This window comes from Prionailurus bengalensis, chromosome D2, assembly GCF_016509475.1.
Source record: "Prionailurus bengalensis isolate Pbe53 chromosome D2, Fcat_Pben_1.1_paternal_pri, whole genome shotgun sequence".
Lineage (NCBI taxonomy): Eukaryota > Metazoa > Chordata > Mammalia > Carnivora > Felidae > Prionailurus > Prionailurus bengalensis.
Window position 1 is genome coordinate 67538862 of NC_057351.1, and position 24969 is coordinate 67563830.

A 24969-nucleotide genomic window follows, 5' to 3' on the forward strand; every position below is an offset into this window, starting at 1 on the left:
TCCTGAGTTCAAAATCTGACTAATAATTAACTGACGATGTGACTTTAGACTTGATCTCTCTGGTCTAAAGCTTCTCCATCTGTAAAATTCTTTTTCATAGTTTATGGTGATAAATAGAGGAGCAAAGTAGTACCATGATTGGAATATAGTAGGTGTTCAATATACGGCAGCTGTGGATAATGCTATTATAGTAAAAGTTGAGAATCAGTGACACCAATGATGTTATGGTTTTTAATTTTGTAATGTTGTGGGAAGGCACAGTTGCCTTTAAAGGATGTTTAAACAGAGGCCTTACTACATGTATTGTAAGAATTAGTAAACACTAGTTTGGAAAGATATATGCCCCCGTATGTATGTGCATGGCAGCATTATTTACAGTAGCCAAGTTGCGGAAGCAGCATAAGTGTCCATCAGATGAACGTTTAAAGATGTGGTATATGCATACAAGAGAATATTATTCCATTTTTTAAAAAATGAGATCTTACCATTTGTGACAACATGGATGAACTTAGAGGGTATCATGCTGAGTGAAATGAGTCGGACAGAAAGGCATATACCACATGATTTCACATATATACAGGATCTAAAAAAAACAGCAAACAAAATAGAAACAGACTCATAAATATAGAGAACAAACTGGTGGTTGCCAAGGTGGTGGTGCAGGGGGAAGATGGGTGAAACAGATGAAAGGGATTAGGAGGAAAAACTTCCAGTTATAAAATAAGTCACAGAGATGAAAAGTATAGTATAGGGAATATAGTCCATGATACTGTAATAATGTTGTATGGTGACAGATGGTAACTAGACTTATCACGGTGAGCATTGTGTAACGTATAAAATTATGAAATCACTATTGTGCACTTGAAATTAACATAACATTGTATGTCAACTAAAATAAAAAGTTTTAAAGTGTCACCATGTGTAACTGTTCTCTGATGCTTTTCATAATGAAGCATCGTGTCATTTTAGTTTTAGATTTGGTTACCACATACTTTTAAATAATGCTATAGTTCTTAACGTTAATTTTAACTCATGGTATATCTGAGAAGATATTACATCAAAATTTCATTCAACTTCTTCACTCCTCATTTTTTAAGAGGGCAAACGCGAAAAAATCAATGAGTTGTTAAAATACATTGAAGAGAGATTACATACCTTAGAAGAAGAAAAGGAAGAACTGGCTCAATATCAGAAGTGGGATAAAATGAGACGAGCCCTGGAATATACCATTTACAATCAGGAACTTAATGAGACTCGTGCTAAACTTGATGAGGTAAAATACTTTTGTCACTTAAATTCATGAGTGATTTTATTTGAATGAGTAAGTTAAGCTCATGCTATATTTATACTTTTGAATGGTTTTTAAGTAGGAACTTAAAAATTTTTAAATCTTAATAAATTCATTGGTCAGTGAATTTGTTCTTTTAATTATTCCAAGGAAAATGCCTAGGTCTGTATGGTCCTTGCTGTAGTTGCATCTGAAATATAATCAGGTGGTGATGCAAGACAAACCAGAATGAGGGCAGCCACCTTTAAAAGCTTCATGAAGAAGGGGTGCCTAGCTGGCTCAGTCAGTGGGGAGCATGGGACTCCTGATCTTGGAGTTCAAGTTGTGAGTTCGAGCCCCATGTTGTGGGTAGAATTTACTTGATAATAAAAAGAAAAAGCCTCATGAATTTTTTTGTTGGCTTTTTAAAATGTATTTTGTAAATAGTATTGCTGATATTTTGTCCAAAAATTGCTTTAGGTAATACTTAAAGGACTTTTTACTTAAAACCACTAAAAATTGTTTTATAAAAACTCTTTAAGTGAATGATTTTATTTTAGAAGATATTTTAAAATTTTACTATTATGTTGTGAAGTATGAAACAAATATAAAATGAGTTAGAAATTATAGCTTTTTTTTCTTCCCCCAGCTTTCTGCTAAGCGAGAGACTAGTGGGGAAAAATCCAGACAATTAAGAGATGCCCAGCAGGATGCGAGAGATAAAATGGAGGTAAGATTATAAACAAGGCTTAGGTTAGCTTATATTTTTCGACCACAGTAAACCCCCTTTTGTACCAGAATTATGGAATGGTTTAAAAAAAAACAAAAACAAAAAGTTAAAGGGGTACGTGGGTGGCTCAGTTGGTTAAGCATCTAACTTCAGCTCAGGTCATGATCTCATGGCTCATGAGTTTGAGCTCCACATCAAGTTCTGTGCTGACAGCCTGGAGCCTGCTTCAGATTCTGTCTCTCCCTCTCTCTCTGCCCCTCCCCCGCTCAAGTTCTGTCTCTCTAAACATTAAACAAAATTAACAGAATTATGAAATGGTAACTTGAAGTGAATGTCATTGAGATTGAGTATTGGGAAGACAGAATAGTACTGAAAGTGTAATTGAAAGAAAAAGAAGGGATAGAACTAATGGTGTCCAAACTCTGCTGTTGTACTTTGAATTGTCTGACTCATTTCTATTTGATACTTTTTGATTAGGATATTGAACGTCAAGTTAGAGAGCTGAAAACAAAAATTTCAGCTATGAAAGAAGAAAAGGAGCAGCTCAGCGCTGAAAGACAAGAACAAATTAAGCAGAGGACTAAGTTGGAGCTTAAAGCCAAGGACTTACAAGATGAATTGGCTGGCAATAGTGAACAAAGGGTGAGTTAAAATGCTAAAAATGAAAGACATAAACATTCAGTTGAATAGGAATTACAGAAGACCATCCTTTCTGTGACAAGGATGTATGCTTGAAATTTTATAAAAGATCTGGCACATTAAAATAATTTCTACTCAAGTGGCAACTCTGTACTGTCTCCTTGTTTCTTTCATTTAAAAATTAGCTTTGTGGGGGGCGCCTGGGTGGCTCAGTCGGTTAAGCGTCCGACTTCGGCTCAGGTCACGATCTTGCGGTCCGTGGGTTCGAGCCCCGCATCGGGCTCTGGGCTGATGGCTCAGAGCCTGGAGCCTGCTTCCGATTCTGTGTCTCCCTCTCTCTCTGACCCTCCCCCGTTCATGCTCTGTCTCTCTCTGTCTCAAAAATAAATAAACTTAAAAAAATAAAAATTAAAAAAAAAAAATTAGCTTTGTGGGAGGCCAGTCTGGCTCAGTTGGTGGAGCCTGCAACTCTTGATCTCAGGGTTGTGAGTTCTAGCCCCATGTTGGGTATGGAGATTACTTAATAAAATCTTTAAGTAAATAGGCAAATAAATATTAGTTTTGTGTTGAAGGATCAGTTTTCTCATGATTTCTTTTCACGAGAAAATATTTTATGCTAGACTTAAGCACAAAATCTTAAAAAATTTAAGATTGCATTTTTACTGGGGCTCCTGGGTGGCTCGGTTAAGCATCTGACTTGGGCTCAGGTCATGATCTCGCGGTTTGTGAGTTCGTGCCCATGTTGGGCTCTGTGCTGACAGCTCAGAGCCTGGAACCTGCTTTGTATTCTGTGTCTCCCTCTCTCTCTGCCCCTCCTCCACTTGCTCGCTTTCCCTCTCTCTCTCTCTCAAAAATAAACCTTAATAATTTTTTTAATTAAAAAAAAGATTACATTTGTACTTCTCCTTTATTTACAGAAACGCTTATTAAAAGAGAGGCAGAAGCTGCTTGAAAAAATAGAAGAAAAGCAGAAAGAACTGGCAGAAACAGAACCTAAATTCAACAGTGTGAAAGAAAAAGAAGAGCGAGGAATTGCTCGGTATGGGATTTCTTTCACCAACATTTCTAACTTTCTACATAGTTCCTCTATAAAATCTAAATAGTTATGAGTTAAGACAGTGAGGGCAAAAGTTAAATTCCATTTCAAAGTAATAGGCTATATTAAAAAACTATTGTGGGCCAAGCGTTATTGTATACATATTGCATACATTTTTTTTTTCTATTCAGAAACTTTAGGAGATCACTGTAGGTTTGACAAACTTGAGGCTCTGAGAAGTTAACTCACCTGAGACAACATAGTGAGATATTGTTGGGCTTTTTAAAACATGAATGATGTTTGTTTTTGTTTTTCTTTTTCTACCCACTCAACATCTTATTCTATGTTTCATCCTATTTCCTTTTTTCACTGTTGTTTTAGTAGCTAGACATTTTCATATCTAGCTGTAGGTTGGACATGCCAGCTTTTGCTCATTTCATGGTTTAGGGCATTAGTATGTTTTTATGCCACCTATATTTTGTTGAACTATTTATTTCTTTTGCCCATTTTTTTCTGATCCCCGCACCCCCCTGCCGTTTGGTAGGATTGTATGTAATCTAGACATTTGTATTCTCCTTGTTTTAAATGTTTTCTTTGTCTTTCTCTTGCCTTTTAACCTTTTTTTTCCCTTGCCTCTTAACCTTGGATAGTGTTTTATTGTAAGGAGTTGGAAGTGTTTATATAGTTACATATAGTTGGAGCATTTTTTAAAATTCCTGAGATAGGCTATTAGAACTGTCTCTAGATTTAGTGACTAACTCAGACCTGGAGTAAATACATTGTCTGCCTGAAATCCTTAGGATATGGGCTATTTCACCTTTAACTGTGACTTTTCAAAATAAAATGTATATTATATAGTACTAGTTCGAGGAGCTCTATTAGATACCAGTTCCTTTTTATATTTTTTTTATAGAATTTAAAAAAATGGTTATTGTCTCTATGTATTCTTGACATATCGATTGCAGTTAAACTTGCTTATTTCCTATTTCTCTTTTTAATCATTCTTTTCTTCTGTCTTGTATAGATTGGCCCAAGCTACCCAGGAAAGAACAGATCTTTATGCAAAGCAAGGTCGAGGAAGCCAGTTTACATCAAAAGAAGAAAGGGATAAATGGATTAAAAAGGAACTCAAGTCGTTAGATCAGGCTATTAATGACAAGAAAAGACAGATTGCTGCTATCCATAAGGATCTGGAAGACACTGAGGCAAATAAAGAGAAAAACCTGGAGCAATACAATGTAAGAACTTTTATAGCTGCTTTGTGACAATCTTTCAGAAGACCTAAACGTGTACAGTTTCATCTAGTTAAGTTTTATTTTCAAACAGTTTACATTGCTATTCTTAAAATAATATAAGACACAGGTACTTACTTAGAAAAGACCAGCACAGGGGCGCCTGGGTGGCTCAGTTGGTTGAGCATCTGACTTTGGCTCAGGGCATAATCTCTCAGCTCCTGAGTTCAAGCCCCACATGCAGCTCTGTGCTGACAGCTCAGAGCCTGGAATCTGCCCCCATAGTGTCCCTGTCTCTCTGCCCTCCCCCTCTCGCATTCTGTCTCTATCTCAAAAATAAACATTAAAAAAAAAAAAAAGACCAGCACTTTTTAACATTTGTACATATAACTATTTATACATATAAATTAGTATTTATATGGTAATTTTCCTTTTCAAGGAAGTTTTTTTTTCTGTATCCGTGAGTATTCATGTAGATTGAGTGTATTTTAAAATATATTTTTATGAATTGGTAGAATGTACCTGAACTACCCTTAATTTTAACATGGTAAGTCTAAAATGCAACTTCAGAATAACTTATTTAAAATTTTTTTCCATTTTTATATTCTTTCACAGTTCTCTTTCAATTTAAAAATTACTACAGAATATATTTCTTGTTAAAGTAATGGTGATTTTACAACATTTTCTAAATGAATTAAACATTATTTACATATTTACTTAGTATTTCCTTAAAAATTGAAGTAGAAGATAAAACCATTTCTAGAGTAAAAAAGATCTGACATTCAAAATGAGAAAGGGGGAAAATGCTTAGGTAAGTGTTATGTGTGGCTATATATAGATAACTTGAGGGTGATAGAAGTGATGAGAAGGGAGTGTTTAGGACAAGTAAGTGTAGGGTGAGGTAGGTATATATGTACATACACAGAAGAACCCTCTTACCCATGAGATCTGCACCCAATTGGTTTTTGATTTTTCAGAAAAGCCATAAATCCATAGAATTTTAATACATATGTATATTTATATTTTATGAGTAATACATATATTTATGCACATGTAAACATACGTATATTTATATATATCTTAAGTATTTTGTTTAAACAGGCAAATGTATGCTCATGTACTAATCTTTTTTTTTTTCCAATCTTTCTTTTTTTAAGACTACTTTCTTAGAGCATTTTTGGGTTCACAGCAAAACTGAGAGGAAGGTATAGAGATTTACCATGTACCTTCTGCCCCACACATGAGTAGCTTCTCCCATTATCAACACGCCCCACCAGAGTACATACCAGTCTTTTGATGTAGAGTCCACAATGTTTGAGTATGAGTAGTGATTGGAGTTGCCAGGGACTTTTTTGTTATGAGCCACACATGTAAATATAGTTCTCCTTAAAGTTGGATGAGAACAGAATTCAGGGTTAAGTCTAGGATCATACGTTACGTTTAGATGTCATGTTTCTGTTCTCTTTTTTAATGTGGATCAGTTCCCTAGTCTTATTTCTGCTATATTTCTGCTATGTATTCTATATTACATGTTAATACATGCATTTATGTGTTATATAGTTATTTACCCTGGTCTTTTAGAGTTAATTTCCCCATTTAATTCAGTTTTTAGGGAGTCATCTTTAAGTATATCCAAAACTGAATCAGGTTTTTAAAGAAACAGCTCTTTCCTTTGTCTTCATATTCTCAGTTTAATATTTAATGTAATCACAGCATAAACAACAAAATGAAAACATAGTGGGAGCAAACACAACTGGTTCTGTAATCATAAATTACTGGTAGTGGGGCCCCTGGAGGCTCAATAGGTTGAGCGTCCGACTCTTGATTTCAGCTCATGATCTCTGGATTCATGGATTTGTGAGATTGAGCCCCACTTCGGGCTCTGTGCTGAGAGTGCAGAGCCTGCCTGGGATTCTCTCTCTTCCTCTCTGTCTCTCCCCTCCCCTGCTTACATGCACATTATCTCAAAATAAATAAACAAACTTCAAATAACTGGTAGAAAAGTGATCAGGGGTAATAGAAAATATCTCCTAGGCTCAAAATTCCAGTGTCAGGATACTTTATGGAGGGAATGGAAAGCACAAAGTTGATCCCAGTAGTTAGTTATTTGGAAACTGATTAGTATGGTTTTTAGCTGTGATAGCTACATGTCCTTTCTTGGAATGAAGAAAATGTATTATTCTTGAGTTCATGGAAACAACCTCAACAAATGCCTTTTTGAAACAGCCTGGTGATGAGCGAAGATTTTTCAGTTTTTATTCTTTCTCAAGCTTGAACTTCATTATTTTCCAGTATTTCAGCCACTCCTTCCACTGATGAAGTCTGACCTTTATACTGGATAGAGATAATATTATAGTGCTGATTGCATTATGTAGAGTAACTTTTTGCTTCTTAGTATAATCCTAACTCTTGTGTTCTATTGTATATGTGTAGAGGGAGTGGTGTGAAAAGTATTGACTGCGGTATTTTGAGAATTTGTGAATGTATTTTTTCTTCTGAAATTCTGCGGTGTATACTATGCAAGTAGAAAGGTTTAGATCATTAGTGAGCAAGTTAATTTTATTTTAGCAGTGTTTTATAGAGTAATTCATTCTGTGGTTTATGTTTTCTCTTGATGTGCACTTGTCTAAACACATTTTTAAAAAAATAGAGTTGGATTTTTTAACAACTTCATTAAGGTACAGTTGGCATACAATAAATTGCATGTGTTTAAAATGTACCACTTGATAAGTTTTGATATGTGTTTACATCTATGAAATCATCACGACAATTAAGATAACAAGCCTGTTCATCACCCCAAAATGTCTCCCATTCCTCTCTCCTGTGTTATCCCCTAGCAACAATAACTGATCTTGCTGTCGCTGTGGATTAGTTTGCATGAAATTGGTTTTTAAATTTGAATTATTTTTATTTCCATAGAAACTGGATCAGGATCTTAATGAAGTCAAAGCTCGAGTAGAAGAACTGGACAGAAAATACTATGAAGTAAAAAATAAGAAAGATGAATTACAAAGTGAAAGAAAGTTAGTATAGACTAAAATATGCCTTAATTTTTTTGAGTAATGCAAGTTACTGGGTGTTAAATGGTCGTTAAGTCATAAATGAACTAGCAGCCCTTGGCTGGTTCAGTAGGTGGAGCATGTGACTCAATCTCGGGGTTGTGAGTTCAAGCCCCATGTTGGGTATAGAGATTACTTAAAATCTAAAAAAAAGTTACAAATGAACTATTCAAGTTTGATTTTTTTTTCAGTATTTTATCCTCAATTATATTCTGTTGGTGCCTATTCTTAATGCTTTTATAATTAAAGACAGTCTAATTTTTATTGATCAGTTATTTGTGGAGAGAGGAGAATGCAGAACAGCAAGCGCTTGCTGCTAAAAGAGAAGATCTTGAAAAGAAACAGCAACTTCTTAGAGCAGCAACAGGAAAGGTGGGCAGGTTCTTTTCATTACTTCACTTTACAATGAGCCAGTTACTACACAAGAATATTAGTTTTCAAGCTGTAAGTCATTGGTTCCAGGTAGTAAATAAGAGTGCAAATCACTTGTCCTATAAATTTGAAATGATGGGTCTTGTTTAAGCAGCGTTACTACCACCCATACTATTAATTCTAGCACTTTTGATGTTTAGATGAAGAGCCTATTTTTAATATTAGTATCATAGACTAGAACCCGTAATATAAAAGTATTTCATGTAGTTGGCATTTTTCAAGGGGGTGAGGTATTGTTGGGGAGGGTGTTCAGTTTAATCTCTGGAATATTTTTTAACATGTAGAGTAATGGGTATATTTCTTACCAGAGGGGTGCCGTTGGCAGTATTATTTAAAAAATTTTTACCTCTGACAATTTAACAGGCTATTTTAAATGGAATAGATAGCATAAACAAAGTACTGGACCACTTTCGTAGGAAAGGAATAAACCAGCATGTTCAAAATGGCTATCACGGCATTGTGATGAATAACTTCGAATGTGAGCCTGCTTTCTACACATGCGTGGAAGTCACTGCGGGCAACAGGTGAGGTTTTTGTTTGGTATTTTGAATTTTTAAAGGAAAGAAGGAATAAGAATAAAAAGCTTTTTGGAGTTTTAGTACAATATATCTCCCATTGCCTTTTATCCTAGTTGCTTATTTAACTTTCTGGTTAAAGATGTAGGCGTTAAGTGTTCCTAATTGTAGTTCTCTCCCTACCCCCATTGGAATTTTCTAAGTAGTTTCCCTCCCACCCTACCCCAGTTCAAATTGGGTTGCATAGAAAAAAACTGAGTTGTTTGCTTAAATGTTTATAGCACTTTAAAGTCTAGCAATACAAATGTGTTTTGTTTTGTTTACCTGTAAGGTTATTTTATCACATTGTTGATTCGGATGAAGTCAGCACGAAGATTTTGATGGAGTTCAATAAAATGAATCTTCCTGGAGAGGTCACTTTTCTGCCTCTTAACAAGTTAGATGTCAGGGATACTGCCTATCCTGAGACCAATGTGAGTTGGTGTGTGTGAAGGTCTACCTTTCAATAAGTCATTTTTTTCTCATGGTTAGTCCATGCTAGTGCACGGGCACAGTGCATTAGGATTCACTGATCTGTGAGATAAGCATGGTTTCTTCCCATATAGCATAGGGATGGGAAGGGAGACAGGTCACAGCCAAGACATGAAACAAATCCTTGCAAATGTGTAAAATGTTAAAATACATAAGCACAGGATACTTTGAGAGAGTATCCCAGGTGACAAAATTAAGAAGAAACTCCTGAGGAACTATCATTTGAAGTGAATATATTCTAAGTTTTCTGAATATGCTTTTTAAATGACTTATAAATAAAATAAAAATGTCTACCAAGATGATAGGACCTGAAAGCATAATGTTGCTTTTGTTACTTGCTAGTATACATTTATAAATGGATTAAAAATATTCCTCAGATAGAATTCTTAAAAAAAAATGTAATTGCTTTGAGGGTATTTGGTTTTGGAATGTTGATGTATTAGCAACGGTTCTATCCTAAGGTTAAAGCTGAAAGTCTATGAGAATGATAACAACTTAGGTGGAACAGTGAGAATCTTATAAGCTACTTAAAGGGTCCAGCTTTTTCTTCTTCTTTTTTTTTTCTCTTAAAAGGTCCACACTACTATGTGTCCGCGGTGTTTTATTTCTTGTTTTCCATGGTAGCTATATTGGTGTTCTCTTTATAATTATTGATTTAAGCTTAACATATTCGTTGCATTGTTCTGTGTATAGGATATATTTCCTAATGTGAAAATCATAAGTCTTTTTCTAACAGTTTAGAAGAGTGTAAAAGAAAATTTTATATGAAAAAATATTTTTCTGAATATCTAAGACATATATATAATGAAAACATTTTGAGGAAATACTATTAGTTTACATTTATTTGGCCTTTCTATGTGACAGATGCTGTCCTGTGTGTTTTACATATTATTAGTTTGTCTGGTCTTAACAACTTAAGAAGGTACTATTATCACAGTTTTGTAGGTGAAGTAACTATTAAATGGAGAAGTTAAGCAGCTTGTCCAAAGTATACATCTAGTGAGTGTCAGAACTAGGATTTGAACTTGTGCCACTGACTGTGGAACCACTAAATTCTTTGTCACTATCCCCTGATCTTGAAAATCTGTACATGAATGCAGTTTCCCAGATATTTCAGTAGAATGATTTTTCTAACTTCTTCAGAGTAAAAATAGTTTTGAAATAGGCATTTATGTTTCTTTGTATTTCATAAAGATGTAATTCATAATTCTGTTAGCATGTTTTAATTAACTGTGTTGTGATCTTTTTGCTGACCAAAATATTCATTTTTAGGATGCTATTCCTATGATAAGTAAACTGAGGTACAATCCCAGATTTGACAAAGCTTTCAAACACGTGTTTGGGAAAACACTTATTTGTCGTAGCATGGAAGTTTCAACCCAGCTAGCACGTGCTTTCACTATGGACTGCATTACCCTGGAAGGTTTGTAATAGTAATTCTTGGCTTTGAACAAATAAATTCAGTTTCAGTTTTAAGTATTTCAAAATTCATATGCCTTTGTCATTTTTAAATAGTTGGTTTAAGTCAGAGTCCAGACAGGTTCCACAATTTTATTTAGTTGATGTCTGTCTTAAGTATAATTATTTGGTCTATAGTAGGGGTTCTTAACCTTTTTTGCAGTGTGGACTTCTTTGGCTCTTGAGTAAAGTCTGTGAACCCTTTCTCAAAATGTTTTTAAGTGCATAAAATACTTTGGATCACTAAAGAAACTGTATTGGCATGGTAATCACAGTATTTTTTCAAATATGACATAGTAATTTATTCTTGAAGGTATTCAAAAACAAGATTTAGCAGTGAGTGAATCTAATATAATTTTGAAGTACTGATACATGTAAACAATATTTTGAGATTTCCAGCAAGTATAATCTTATAGCTGTTATATAGAAAATAGCTGTTATTTCTCCTGGTAACAAAGTGACAAGTACTGATACTAGCACTATAGTTCTTGTTACAGAGGGAATTGGTAAATTTCATTTTGAAGTTAGTATCAAAATAAAGAAGTAAATTTTTTTTCCTACCAAGTCATGGATTTCCTGAATTTTATCCATGAAGTCTAGGGTCTAGGTTACGAACCTCTGGTGTATAAGTTTACCTGCCTTCATTTTTTAATTTTTTTCCTTCTCTTTATAATTTATACGTTAATGAAAGAAAGTAACCCCCCCCCGCTTTATCTCTATAGACAATTTTTTTCGTTTTGAACTACCTCTGAGAATAAGTTATAAAATAAATACAGTTATGATACTTTATTTCTAAAGTTAAGTATATGTATCTTCTAAGAGTAAGGATATTCTCCTTAATGACCACAGGTATCGTAACTGTTACACCTAAGAAATTTAACATTAACCCAATAATATCATCTAAAAAGTATATACAGTAAAATTTTCCCCAGTTGTCCCAAAATATTTTTCTGTCCAGGATCTAATCAAGGATGCATGGAATGTCTTCTGTTTGGATTCTTTCAATATAGGACAGCTCCTCCTGTTCTCTCATACCCTCAGGAAATTGGCTTTTTCATAGAATCTTCCATTTTCTGGATTTGTCTTATTGCTTCCTCATCATTAGATTCAATTTAAACATTCAAGGTGTATACTTCTTGCATCACACTATGTCCCACTGTTAATCATGCTAAGTTTGACCAGTAGCAATCTCTGAGTTATAAAGGTACCATTTCTTCTTCATAATTAGTAAGTGATATATGGGACTATCCTTTAAGAAAACATGAATATCAGGTTCCTTGACAACTTTTTTTCCAATAGTTTAGCTTCCTTTGCTAGCCCTTGCCTGACTCAGTTAATACACCGGGGGATTCCAAATGGGGATTCTTAAATTCTGTCAAGGTTTCTGTATTTACTAACTGTCACTCTTCTGTAAAGAAGAACCCCTTCCCTTTTTTTTTTATTTTTTAAGTAGCACTGTGATTCGTGACTTTTTTTTTTTATTGTGTTACTGCATTGCCATTATTGTTTGATGTTCAAATTTTCCCAAATATGGCCAGTGGGAATTCCAAGCTCCCAAGTCCTGTGTCCTGTTGACATGTCCCCGTTAGTTTTTATTAGCACTTCTTTCCTTTCTGGCAGATGTTCAGACTCATCTAAAAGGCACACTTTTTTTTTTAATGTTTATTTTTGAGAGAGAGAGAAAAACAGAGCATGAGTGGGGGAAGGGCAGAGAGAGAAGGAGACACAGAATTAGAAGCAGGCCCAAGGCTCTGAGCTGTCAGCCCAGAACCGGAGACAGGGCCTACATCCTTGAACTGCCTATAGATAATGACCTGAGCTGAAGTCAGGTGCTTAACCAACTGAGCCTCCCAGGTGCCCCTAGCAGGCACATTTTTTAAACAAAGATTTTAACAGTTGGAAAGGAAAAGTTTTTCAGGCTGACATAAATCCCTTCTAATTCTCATTAAATAAAGCTTTAGAATAGTTGTTTGATTATAAATCAATTTATCATTGAATAAAGAAGTTGTTATACAGAATATCTACCTTTCTTAATGTTTTGTTTGTAGGTGACCAAGTTAGTCATCGGGGTGCTCTCACTGGAGGTTATTATGACACAAGGAAATCTAGACTTGAATTGCAGAAAGATGTTAGAAAAGCAGAAGAAGAACTAGGTGAGCTTGAAGCAAAGCTCAATGAAAACCTTCGCAGAAATATTGAAAATATCTTTTTGTCCTGTGTTGCTGTGGAGAACTGTGTTTGGGTTAGAATATATAATCTTTGGCATGTTAGGTGTGTTTTCTTACATACATATAGTGAGAAAAAGATTCTTCATATTTGATTTTTCTTTAAGCATAGAAGCTTATTTGTCAAAACTTATTAACTCCTGAAGATGGGGAAAAAACTATTTTAACATTGATTCTTTGATTAGCTATTAAATAGGTAATAGCAGTGAGTCTGTTTATGAGAGCAAAGAACCTGAGGTACACTAAAATTTAAGGGGACAGAGGAAACTGAAGAAGATCAATCAGAATTGTAGAAGGAAAACCAGGTTATTGCTTCAAGGAAGAAGGGTTGGGGGCTTCAGTAATACCATTATACTGCAAAGAAGTTAAATATAGGGGTTGAAAATGTACGTTCGATTTTACTACTTCAGAGTCATTTGATACAGATTTAGTGTTAGTGGAGGAAATGGCTGTCAAAGTCCAAGTCTTAGTAAACCGTATTCTCCGTTCTTTGAAATAAAGCTGGTGTTCCATAACGAGTGGCTAGTTTAGCTCACAGCAGGAGCATTGTACTTGTGCAGTTTCTTAAGATAACCATGCTACTTTGGTGTAAGGCAAAAGTGCTCAATATGTACTTCACATTATGTCACACAATTTAAAAAATATAGGTACTTGATGGGTGTCTGGCTTGCTCAGTCAGTAAAGCATCCAACTCTTCATCTCTGGGTCATGAGTTCAAGACCCACATTGAGTGCAGAGATTACTTAAAAATATATATATAGGTATTCCAGCATCAAGAACAATCATTTTTACTGAGTGAATCATTGGGATATTCTTCAATGAAACTGGTAGTTTTTTTAAGTGATTTTATAGCTTCTGTGTCATCAGTGCAAGCAGCAGCACAAAGAAAAAGGTAAATAAACATGTTAGTCTGGACTCTGCAAGGGTCTGTAGAGCATATTTAGAACTGCCCAAATTTGGTAAGATGTTGGCACAAAGAAAACATGGGGAAACACTAAGAAAGGAGGATATTGACAGCATACATCCACTACCTTCTGTATTTAATAACCCAGTGAGGTGGTATTATTTGTCTACATTGGGCAAGGCCTCCTCTTCATACATAACTACCTTATATGGTGATTTAAACATAATAGATGACACAGTAAATATTTTTTGAATGAAAGATGTAAAAGATAATATTTAGATTCTCCTCGGATTTCCCAAGAATTTATATATTTATTGTATATGTGTAACATATATAATATATATATGAAATATATATAAAATACATATATGTAATATATAAAATTTATAAACATTATGTAAGTAAAATTATATATAAATTTGTATATACTTCTATATATATTTTATATGTAACTTTAAGGAAAATCTAAGTTATTTTGAGAGAGAAATGGTGGGGTGAAATGTTTTAAGCTTCTTTATGATTAAACACATTTGGTGTAGTATTTAATTCAGCATTGTTATGGTCCATAAATCTGAGGAAATAACTTTTATTTGGAGGTAAAGAAAAGGAAGGGGATACACAGTGTTTTTAAGAGATGTTTTTAGAGCGCATTTTCCTTAGCCTTGTATATGGATTAATAATGAAATTGATCAGTTGATGAACCAAATGCAGCAGATAGAGACCCAGCAAAGGAAATTTAAAGCATCTCGAGATAGCATATTATCAGAAATGAAGATGCTCAAAGAGAAGAGGCAGCAGTCAGAGAAAACCTTTATGCCAAAGGTTCGTAAGTATGTCCCATTCACTACAGATTTAATTATTTAGAATTGGGGTGGACCACGTGTTATATTGGTTGTCCTGTCAGTAATCATTTTTGTCTATTTAAGCACTGCCTATAAAGTTGAATATGTGGTTGCATTTTATCCAGATTATATTAAAACAGGGTAGAAACTAAACTATTACTGTTGAATTACAAGTGATAATACGTATGTCTCAGAAACTTGTAGCAGTTTTGACAAAAACTGTTCAGATGATCAATAGTACTAAACAGTTTTTTAAAAAATTTTTCCAACTATACCACCCTAACACATTCTAGCAGTCTTTTCTTTTTGTTCTTATTAATATTCAAGAAGATTTTTATACAATTTGGTCGTGGAATATGATTTATTCCACATACCCTGATAGTATTGTATCATAAATATTTTTCTTACTGCTATTTAGTTCTATTCAAATTTAATGGATACCTAATAGTTACTTGAGTTGATATGATTTAGTTCACTTTAACATCAAATATAGATTGTTCTCAGTTTTTCACTATTGTAAGTAATACAGACTGATACCTTTATTAATAAATGTATGATCTGTCACATAGCAACGTAGCTTACAAAGTTTGGAGGCAAGTTTGCATGCTATGGAGTCCACCAGAGAATCATTGAAAGCAGAACTAGGAACGGACTTGCTCTCTCAACTTAGTCTGGAAGATCAGAAGAGAGTAGATGCACTCAATGATGAAATTCGTCAACTTCAGCAGGCAAGTACAACTGACGAAATTTTAATTAATAATTGGCTATTGTGAAAAGTTTCTTGCTACTAAGGGACTGTAAAAAAAGGAACCTTGAGAAAATAGGTATGTGAGACTTGGACTTCTAATATCCATAAGAGTAAATAGGTTTTTCTGAAGCATTCTGGCTATGTTAGGATTATGCAAGAAATCTTCATTTTCTTCCATCTTATTTAATGTACATTTATTAGTAGTAACATTGACTTGTTAGTTTTGCTGTCTTTATTGATGTGACCACTTTTACACATGTAATAATATTGTTTTGATTAAACATTTTAATAGCATTTGATTTTTGAATATGGAGATGTAAACACTAAGTCCAAAAAATGAAAAGTAGGTAAAGTATTTTTTGCAGATGTCTTATAAAAAGAACCAAGCTGGGGTGCCTGGCTGGCTCAGTCAGTAGAGCATATAACTCTTGATCTTGGAGTTGTGAGTTCAAGCTCCATGTTAGGTATAAAGATAACTTAAAAATAAAATCTTTAAAAAGAAAAAAAAAATGAACCAAGCACACAAACTTAGCATTCTGAATAGATAAGAGAGAAAAATGAAGAAAATATAGGGCTTTTTAGAAGGATGTAAAACTCGATTGCAGCTCATTTGAACACAAGTAATGGAGAGGACAGCAAATAAACAGCTTTCCTGTGTGGGAAATGTGAATTCCTATGTAGACAAATAATACTTTTTTTTTTCTAGGAAAACAGACAGTTGCTGAATGAAAGAATTAAATTAGAAGGTATTATTACTCGAGTGGAGACATACCTGAATGAGAATTTGAGGAAACGCTTGGACCAAGTGGAACAGGTATGTTCTTTTTTGAGGGTTCTTTGATGACTGTAACCTTTTGAAAGTACTTACACACAAGTGGCTTTGATTGAGAGCATGTGCTTTGGGGACAGAAAGACCCCCCTACCCTGGGTTGGAGTTCTAGCACTGCCATCTAATGTATGATCTTGTGCAAGCAAGTACTTTAATATTACTAAGCCTCAGTTTCCTCTCATGAAAAATAAGCATAACAGTAATGCCTGTTGTGTATGATTATCCTGGCACATTCTAGGTGATCAGTAAATGTTAGTTATTAATGTTTTCTCAGTAGTAGTCCCATGCTGAGAAATTTTCTAATTATATTACTTTTTTCCCCCTTTTAATGGATACTGTAAATATTTGTAGTTATACAGAGTGTACTTTCTAGTTCTCTTGAATGTTTATTCAACATAACCGCTGTCAGAAACTGTTGAAGTCATAACATTTTGAAACTAACAGAATTCATATTTTGTGGTTTAGTGGTTTTAAGTTCTTTTTATGTTACAGGAACTTAATGAACTGAGAGAGACAGAAGGGGGTACTGTTCTCACTGCTACAACTTCAGAACTTGAAGCAATCAATAAAAGAGTAAAAGATACTATGGCACGATCAGAAGGTGAATTTTTATTTACTAGAAAGATTTTGGCGGGGGGGGGTGGGGCTGGGTGGTTCAGCTGGTTAAGCATCCAGCTCTTGATTTCAGCTCAGGTCATGATCTCATGGTTCGTGAGTTTGAGCCCCTTGTTGGGCTCTGCACTGACAGCACATAGCCTGCTTCAGATTCTCTCTCTTCCTCTCTCTCTGCCCCTCCCTGCTTACATGCTCTTTCTCAAAATAAATAAACATTTTAAAAAATTAAATTTTTTTGTAGTTTGTAAAATTTAGATTATTTGATAAAATTGTTTACGACACAATGAAATACCCAAATAGGCAAAAGCATATACTAATATTTTTTCTGTTTTCCATCAGCATAAATAATTTATAGTGGATGGAATTTAGTGGGTTGGTTATAAATCATAATCTCTGTTTTGTTGGAAAATGTTTGTGACAATTTTATGAGAGACTGTAATTATTAATTTTATTGCCAGAAGTGTGAAATAGCCGAACTAGTTTCTTATCACCTAGTTGCTGAGAAGAAAATTATTTTTTTAGTTTTTTATAAACATAAACATTCAATAATGTGAAATAATATACTTGAGTGACTAACGTATACTCCTATTTTGTCCTGAATTAAGTGTTTCATAGATTTACACAGTAAAATTTAAACAAACATTATGAAAAACTAAAATCTACTTATTTTGATAAATTTGGCCATTAAAATCTTTGGTTAAATAACAATCTAGCTTTAAAATAGGTATTATGGTCTAATTTGTTTTTTTCCCCCATTTTAGATTTGGACAATTCCATTGATAAAACAGAAGCTGGAATTAAGGAGCTTCAGAAGAGTATGGAACGCTGGAAAAATATGGAAAAAGAACACATGGATGCTATAAATCATGATACTAAGGAACTGGAAAAGATGACAAATCGACAAGGCATGCTGCTGAAGAAGAAAGAAGAGTGCATGAAGAAAATTCGTGAACTTGGGTCACTTCCCCAGGAAGCATTTGAAAAGTACCAGACGCTGAGCCTCAAACAGGTAAATCTTCTTGGTTTTAAATGTGAAGTCTTGTTGCAGATTTCTCTGCATGTGAATTTATTTATACATTTTTCCTCTTTATAGCTGTTTCGAAAACTTGAACAGTGCAACACAGAATTGAAGAAGTACAGCCATGTTAACAAAAAAGCTTTAGATCAGTTTGTAAATTTCTCTGAGCAAAAAGAAAAGTTAATAAAACGACAAGAAGAATTGGATAGGGGATACAAATCAATCATGGAACTGATGAATGTACTTGAACTTCGAAAATATGAAGCTATTCAGTTAACTTTCAAACAGGTATGTTTCTATTTTGTAGTTAATATGTACACAAGACAAAAACTTCAGCCTTTAGTTTATTATTCGGTTTGCAAAGGTTTTAAAGGTTTTTTTTCCACTGCTAGGTGGATCTAATACACATGAACAAATCCCCGCATACAGTTTTCTAACACAGTAACTAGAATATCCTGCACAGCTCTTAAAAGAATTTAGTTTGTTACTCTTGTTTTTAAGATTAAACAGTATTTATGATTGTTTTTAAATATTTGTCTTTGCTTTAAGAAATAGTATGTGCAGTTCCACCTAAGCAAAATTTATATTTGAATTGACACTTATTCATTCCTTCATTTTAAGGTATCTAAGAACTTCAGTGAAGTGTTCCAGAAGTTGGTACCTGGTGGCAAAGCTACTTTGGTGATGAAGAAAGGAGACGTGGAGGGCAGTCAGTCTCAGGATGAAGGAGAAGGAAGCGGTGAAAGTGAGAGGGGTTCTGGGTCACAAAGCAGTGTCCCATCAGTCGACCAGTTCACTGGAGTTGGAATTAGGGTAACAAACCTTTAATATCCAGTTTCCCTCAGTACTACCATAGTGGGATTTGTAGAATGTTTTATAGATTAAATTGGTGCATTGTTGTATGTGACTTAATTTTAGGAGGTGATTATGATTTTACCCCTTTTGGTTACTAATTAAGTGGTTTTTTTAGGTATCATTTACAGGAAAACAAGGTGAAATGAGAGAAATGCAGCAGCTTTCCGGTGGACAGAAATCCTTGGTAGCTCTTGCTCTGATTTTTGCCATTCAGAAATGTGACCCAGCTCCTTTTTACCTGTTTGATGAGATTGACCAGGCTCTGGATGCCCAGCACAGAAAGGCTGTGTCAGGTAATTTTGGGTTATACTGGACGAGAACTTAATGATAGCTTGCCTCTTTTGATTGTGACTTCTTGTTGCCTAACATACTTGGGACTAGACAGGGTATATATTTAGTAAATAAAATTTCTTTTAAAAGTTTTCAAGAATTTAGTTTTAGACTACTTTACAAAGCTTAGTTTTGTGAAAAGCCAACGTGTTTCTTGGAGTCTGTTGAAAATCCTAACTTCAGTTAAACTATACACAGAAGTCTCTTATATTAAAACTTGCTTTTCTTAATGTTTGAATAGCCCCTGGCATAAAGTGTTGATTCTGTATTTTAAAAACCTAAATTTAATCTTTAGTAAACTCAAAACCTCTTTGGAGAAGTGGGCAGCAGGGGAAGGTTGTTCTTTTGTTGTTGTTGTTGTTATTGTTGTTCATCTTAGAGACAGTGCATGAGCAGGGGAGGGGCAGAGAGAGTGAGACAGAATCCAAAGCAGGCTCCAGGCTCCGAGCTGTCAGCACAGAGCCCGTCTCCGGGCTCAAACTCACAAGCCACGAGATCACGACCTGAGCCAAAGTCAGATACCCAATGGACTGAGCCACGCAGGTGCCCTGGTTGTTCTTTTTTTGTGAGAAAGCTTGTTTTGCTCTGACGTTTTTAATACTGTGTTGGTAAGTAGCTGCTACTTCATATTCTGTAAGTTCGTGGACTAAAGATTTACCCCTAATTTAAAAGATTAAGTTGGTAATGTTTGCAGATGTATGCATGAAAAATAAAATCACAGGCTGTTTTGGATTTTAGGTAAAGAGTAAAGATAGTTGTTTTTTAAATGTTCAGATCTGCTTAAGGCCACCTGGATGGCTTAGTGGATTGAGCATCCGACTCTTGATTTTGGTTCAGGTCATGATCCAAGCATCAAGATCAACACTGAGCATAGAGCCTGTTTGGGATTCTCTCCCTCTGCCCCCCTTCCCCCTTTACGCATGTGCTCCTACCCTCTCCCTCCCTCCCTCCCTCTCTCTGTCCTCTCTCTCTCTCCTCTCTCTCTCTCTCTCTCTCTTTCGTAAAATAAAATCAAATAATATTTAAATGTTCAGATCTGAGAAAAGGGTTTTATTAAGTTACTATTTCTCTTTTACAGATATGATTATGGAACTTGCCGTACATGCACAATTTATTACAACTACTTTTAGGCCTGAACTGCTTGAGTCAGCTGACAAATTCTATGGTGTAAAGTTTAGAAATAAGGTAAATTTTTTTTACATGAAATTTAAGTTCATATTTGTAAAATTCTTGTTTTATGTTACTTAAATCATGCAAGAAAACCTAGAAGGTTGTTGCTTCTCTTACAATGAGTTTGTAAAGAAAAAGCTTTTCCTTCAAATGCCTACGAAGTTTAGCAATTAGTTTTATAGCATTCATTGCATTGATTTTATTTTCATTGGCATTAAGAGACAATATCTTCCTGTCTTGTCTATTTAGTGCACAGCTTTTTACAGTTAGATACACTCCTTTATATTTTGCCCATGTAGCTCTTCTTGATCTCTTCAGCCTCAAGATTCTTTGAAATAGCAAAATAATAAAAACTGAAAAAATGTGGCTCAATAGTACTTAGTACTTACCTGGATCTTCAGAGTATTAAAATGAAGAATATTTTATAAACTAATGTACTGAACAAACGCCATTATAAAAAGTCTTACCATCAGTGTTTTAGAATCATTTGTCTAGATTTATAAAATTTATAGGTGATAGGCCATGTGTTTTAAATATTACTCTATACAGTGAGAACATTGATTTTGTCTTGAAGATTTAACAGACTTTGTTTTTAACATTTATTCTTCAGGTTAGTCATATTGATGTGATCACAGCAGAGATGGCCAAAGACTTTGTAGAAGATGATACTACTCATGGTTAATTGGAAAATATTGCCTACTGGTTTGGAAGATGTGTATAGTAATATGATTCTGATTCCCAGGAACTGTACATTTAAACCTAAATATCTAGTCACTATTAATAGTTTTCAGATTTAGAGCATATACAGCCCTTTTATATTTCTGTCCTTGTATTTTATAAGATACTCTGTAATGTTACATTTCTACTTATAGTTTAAGAATTTTATTTCCCACACAACTTTTTGTAAAGTGTCCTGCTCCCGTTTTAAATCTTTTGAAACATGCTAAATATTCTTTGCTAATTATTTTATCAATTATATTGCCTCTTTTTTTATAGCTTCAATTAAATTGGTTTTATGACTAATTTAGTATTTTATGTGGCTTTTTATTTATAGTTGTGTGACTAGAAACAAATTTTTCTTAAATATCTGCTTTTTATTTTGCCTAAGAAAAGGTCTGCCTTCACCTAAAAGATTTTTTAAACACGGCTTCATACTCTGTTAAAATAAAATACATCGGCGATTCCCAATCCTGACTGCATGCTTAAATCCATGGGAGAGCTTTAAACTGCTGGAGTAACACTGCTGACTGACATCTTTCCCTAGGCCAGGTGAATCGAAATCTTTATGGAGTGGGGTTCTGGTCATTGTTGGTTCTAAAGTTCTCCCAGGTGATTATGACCTTTGGTGAGGATTAGAACAGTTGCTTTAACTCATTGTAACAGTCCTTTAAAAATTATTTTAAATTTAAGAGGAAAATGTATTTATTAGAATTTGGGAACATAGTTTTAAGAGTAGCTAAGAACACTAAAGCCAAAACATTGAGCCATAAAATTTCCTTGTTTTACTGATTAAGTAAAAGTTTGGGAAACTTTATTTTTGAAACTTTTTTTTTTTCCCCCCTCAGATGAGGTCTTTTTTTTTATATTATGTTTTTTAAACTGCTTTGTTGAGCTAAGATTCATACATTATAAAGTCCACCTGTTAAAATTGGGTGATTGAATACTTCTTAGTATATTCACAAAATTGTGCACCCATCTCTACAGTCCCATTTTAGAACATTTTCATTACCCTAAAAAGAAACTCTGTATGTATTAGTACTCACTCTGTACCTCCCCCTCCCTGCATTCCCTGGCAATCATAAATCGAGTTTCTGTCTGATACTATGGATTTGCCTGTTTTGGGCATTTCATATAAATAGAATCCTATAGTGTGGGGCCTTTTTGTGACTGACTTGTTTCACTTAGCATGTGTTTTTGTTTTGTTTTTACAGGTTTATTTTTGAGAGAGAGACTGTGAGATAGAAGGGGAAGAGAGAGAGGGAGACGCAGAATCCAAAGCAGGCTCCAGGCTCTGAGCTGTCAGCACAGAGCCCAATGCGGGGCTTGAACTCACAAACGGCAAGATCATGACCTGAGCTAAAGTTGGTCACTTAACTAACTGAGCCACCCAGGTGCCTCATCACTTAGCGTGATTTTAAGGTTCATCCATGTTGTAGCACATATCCATAATTTGTTCCTTTTTATTGCTGAATGAAATCGCATTTAGGAATATATGCCATGTTTTATCCATCCATTAGTTCAGCAGTACTGGGGGTTAGGACTTAAACATACGAATGGAGGGGGGGTGGGCACAGTTCAGCCCATAACAATTACCATGGTACATTTGTCACTCAGCATGGGTGCATTTAGTTTATCATCTAAGCTCCAGATTATATTCAGATTGCGCCAGTTTTTCCACTAATGCCCTTTTTCTCTGATTCCTCAGGGGGATTTACAATACATTACATTTAGTTGTCATATCTCCTCTGGTCTATGACAGTTTCTCAGTCTGTTTTTCCCATCTTGACAGTTTTGAGGAGTACTTTTCATGTGTTTTATAGAATGTCTCCCATTTGGGATTTCTGTGATTATTTTTCTCCTAGATAGACTGGTGTTAAATAATACAACAGGGGTGAGGTGTTCCCAACACATCATATCAGTGGTGCCTATTTTTAACATGTTTTACCTTGATGTTACCTTAATCACCTTCCTAAGATCATTTGCCAGTTTCTTCCCTGTAAAGTCACATTTTTTTTTTTCTATTTAATTCTATTCTTTGGAAGCAATTCACTAAGTGCAGTCCACATTAGGGTATTCCTATGACCTTGAGGGTCACCTGGGTGGCTCAGTCAGTTAAGTATCCAACTTCCGCTCAAGTCGTGATCTCATGGTTCATGAGTTCGAGCCCCGCCTCAGGCTCTGTGCTGACAGCCTGCTTCAGATTCTGTGTCTCCTTCTCTCTCTGCTCCTGCCCTGCTCGAGTTTGGTCAAGGCTATTCCTATGACCTTGAAAATCTCCCATTATTCTAGTAGGGTTTTTTGGTAGATTCTTTGGGGTTTTCTACATGGACAAATCATGTTATCAGTAAATAAAGACAGTTTTAGTTCTTCTTCTTCAATATATATACCTTGTATTTTTCCTTGCTGATTTTTTTCCCCTTAGAGTTTATAGTCATCTGCAGGAGGGTTGGTTTGTTAGGAGCTACTCCTCCCATTAGTGGAACCCAGAAATCCCTAAAGAGGCATTTTTAATTTTTTTTTTTTTAACGTTTATTCATTTTTTGAGAGACAGAGACGGAGTGTGAGCAGGGAGGGGCAGAGACAGAGAGAGATACAGAATCCGAAGCAAGCTCCGGGCTCTGAACTGGCAGCACAAAGCCTGATGCGGGGCTCAAACACACAAACCGTGAGATCATGGCCTGAGCCAAAGTCAGACACTTAACCAACTGAGCCACTCAGGTGCCCCCTAAAGAGGCATTTTTAAAATGAGGAAGTAGTTTTGTGAATTTAAATTAAAAATCTACATTCACTTTGAGTTTTCATTTTGACTAGCTTAATCTAGAGTTTAAATGTTCAGTATATTGTTTATAGTTTTGCTATGATATAATTGATCTTCCTTGACAGAATTGGGTGTAAGAAATATTCTGTGTAGGTCCCCATTCAAAGGGTTATGTAAGGGGCACATGGGTGGCTCAGTCCATTAGGTGTTGGACTCTTGATTTCAGCTCAGGTCATGATCTCATGGTTTGTGAGATCGAGCCCCATATCGGGCTCTCCATCCCAGAGCCTGCTTGGGATTCTCTCTCTCCCTCTCTTTGACCCTCCCCTACTCATGTGCAAACCTGTGTGTGTGTTCTCTTTCTCTCAAAAATAAACATTTTTTTAAAGGGTTATGTAGGCATAGTATCTTTCCAATATTCCTAAAATGTTCCTTAGCCATCTCCCCAGTAATATTCATTATGAGTCACTACATATAGAGGTTGAAATGGTTGGTGTATAGTTTATGATATATAGCTTTGTTCTTTGATATGGGAAACCTCCATAATACAGATTTTGGCAAGGGATGTTACATGTATAACATCATTCTAGAACTTAATGTTCTTAAGCATCTCCCCAAGGATATCCAATATATAATGAAACTCCAGTGAGTTTGTAACAATAAGTACCTAAACAATGGAACATAGAATGTAAATATTTTTAAAATCCATGTTCTTTGCTAAATCTTAGTGATGACATAAGATTCTAATGAATAGAAACCACTAATTCTAATGAATAGAAAAATGTGGGAAAGTACTGATTTTCTAAGAAAATGATGGAATTTATAGAAGCTGAGTTTACTTTGAATAATGTTTTTTTGTTGTTTTTTTTTTAATTTTTTTTCAACGTTTATTTATTTTTGGGACAGAGAGAGACAGAGCATGAACGGGGGAGGGGCAGAGAGAGGGAGACACAGAGTCGGAAACAGGCTCCAGGCTCTGAGCCATCAGCCCAGAGCCCGACGCGGGGCTCGAACTCCCAGACCGCGAGATCGTGACCTGGCTGAAGTCGGACGCTT

At 35.0% G+C, this 24969-nt stretch overlaps 1 protein-coding gene across 4 annotated transcripts in view; it reads left to right on the top strand.

Moving 5' to 3' along the window:
- SMC3 (structural maintenance of chromosomes 3) overlaps nucleotides 1-21458 on the top strand; it is a 38050-nt gene extending 16592 nt beyond the window's left edge. For all 4 annotated transcript variants that reach the window (XM_043597491.1, XM_043597492.1, XM_043597494.1 and 1 more), the window contains 21 exons: nucleotides 1098-1273; nucleotides 1917-1997; nucleotides 2475-2639; nucleotides 3554-3675; nucleotides 4697-4910; nucleotides 7824-7927; nucleotides 8236-8335; nucleotides 8759-8919; nucleotides 9242-9383; nucleotides 10714-10864; nucleotides 12948-13100; nucleotides 14699-14850; nucleotides 15440-15598; nucleotides 16325-16432; nucleotides 16940-17048; nucleotides 17824-18071; nucleotides 18156-18368; nucleotides 18702-18893; nucleotides 19051-19228; nucleotides 20344-20450; nucleotides 21046-21458. In XM_043597491.1, the coding sequence (XP_043453426.1) occupies nucleotides 1098-1273; nucleotides 1917-1997; nucleotides 2475-2639; nucleotides 3554-3675; nucleotides 4697-4910; nucleotides 7824-7927; nucleotides 8236-8335; nucleotides 8759-8919; nucleotides 9242-9383; nucleotides 10714-10864; nucleotides 12948-13100; nucleotides 14699-14850; nucleotides 15440-15598; nucleotides 16325-16432; nucleotides 16940-17048; nucleotides 17824-18071; nucleotides 18156-18368; nucleotides 18702-18893; nucleotides 19051-19228; nucleotides 20344-20450; nucleotides 21046-21117 (3107 nt within the window). In that variant the 3' untranslated portion in view covers nucleotides 21118-21458. The remainder of the gene's footprint in view (nucleotides 1-1097; nucleotides 1274-1916; nucleotides 1998-2474; nucleotides 2640-3553; nucleotides 3676-4696; nucleotides 4911-7823; nucleotides 7928-8235; nucleotides 8336-8758; nucleotides 8920-9241; nucleotides 9384-10713; nucleotides 10865-12947; nucleotides 13101-14698; nucleotides 14851-15439; nucleotides 15599-16324; nucleotides 16433-16939; nucleotides 17049-17823; nucleotides 18072-18155; nucleotides 18369-18701; nucleotides 18894-19050; nucleotides 19229-20343; nucleotides 20451-21045) is intronic.
- Nucleotides 21459-24969: the final 3511 nt, after the last annotated feature.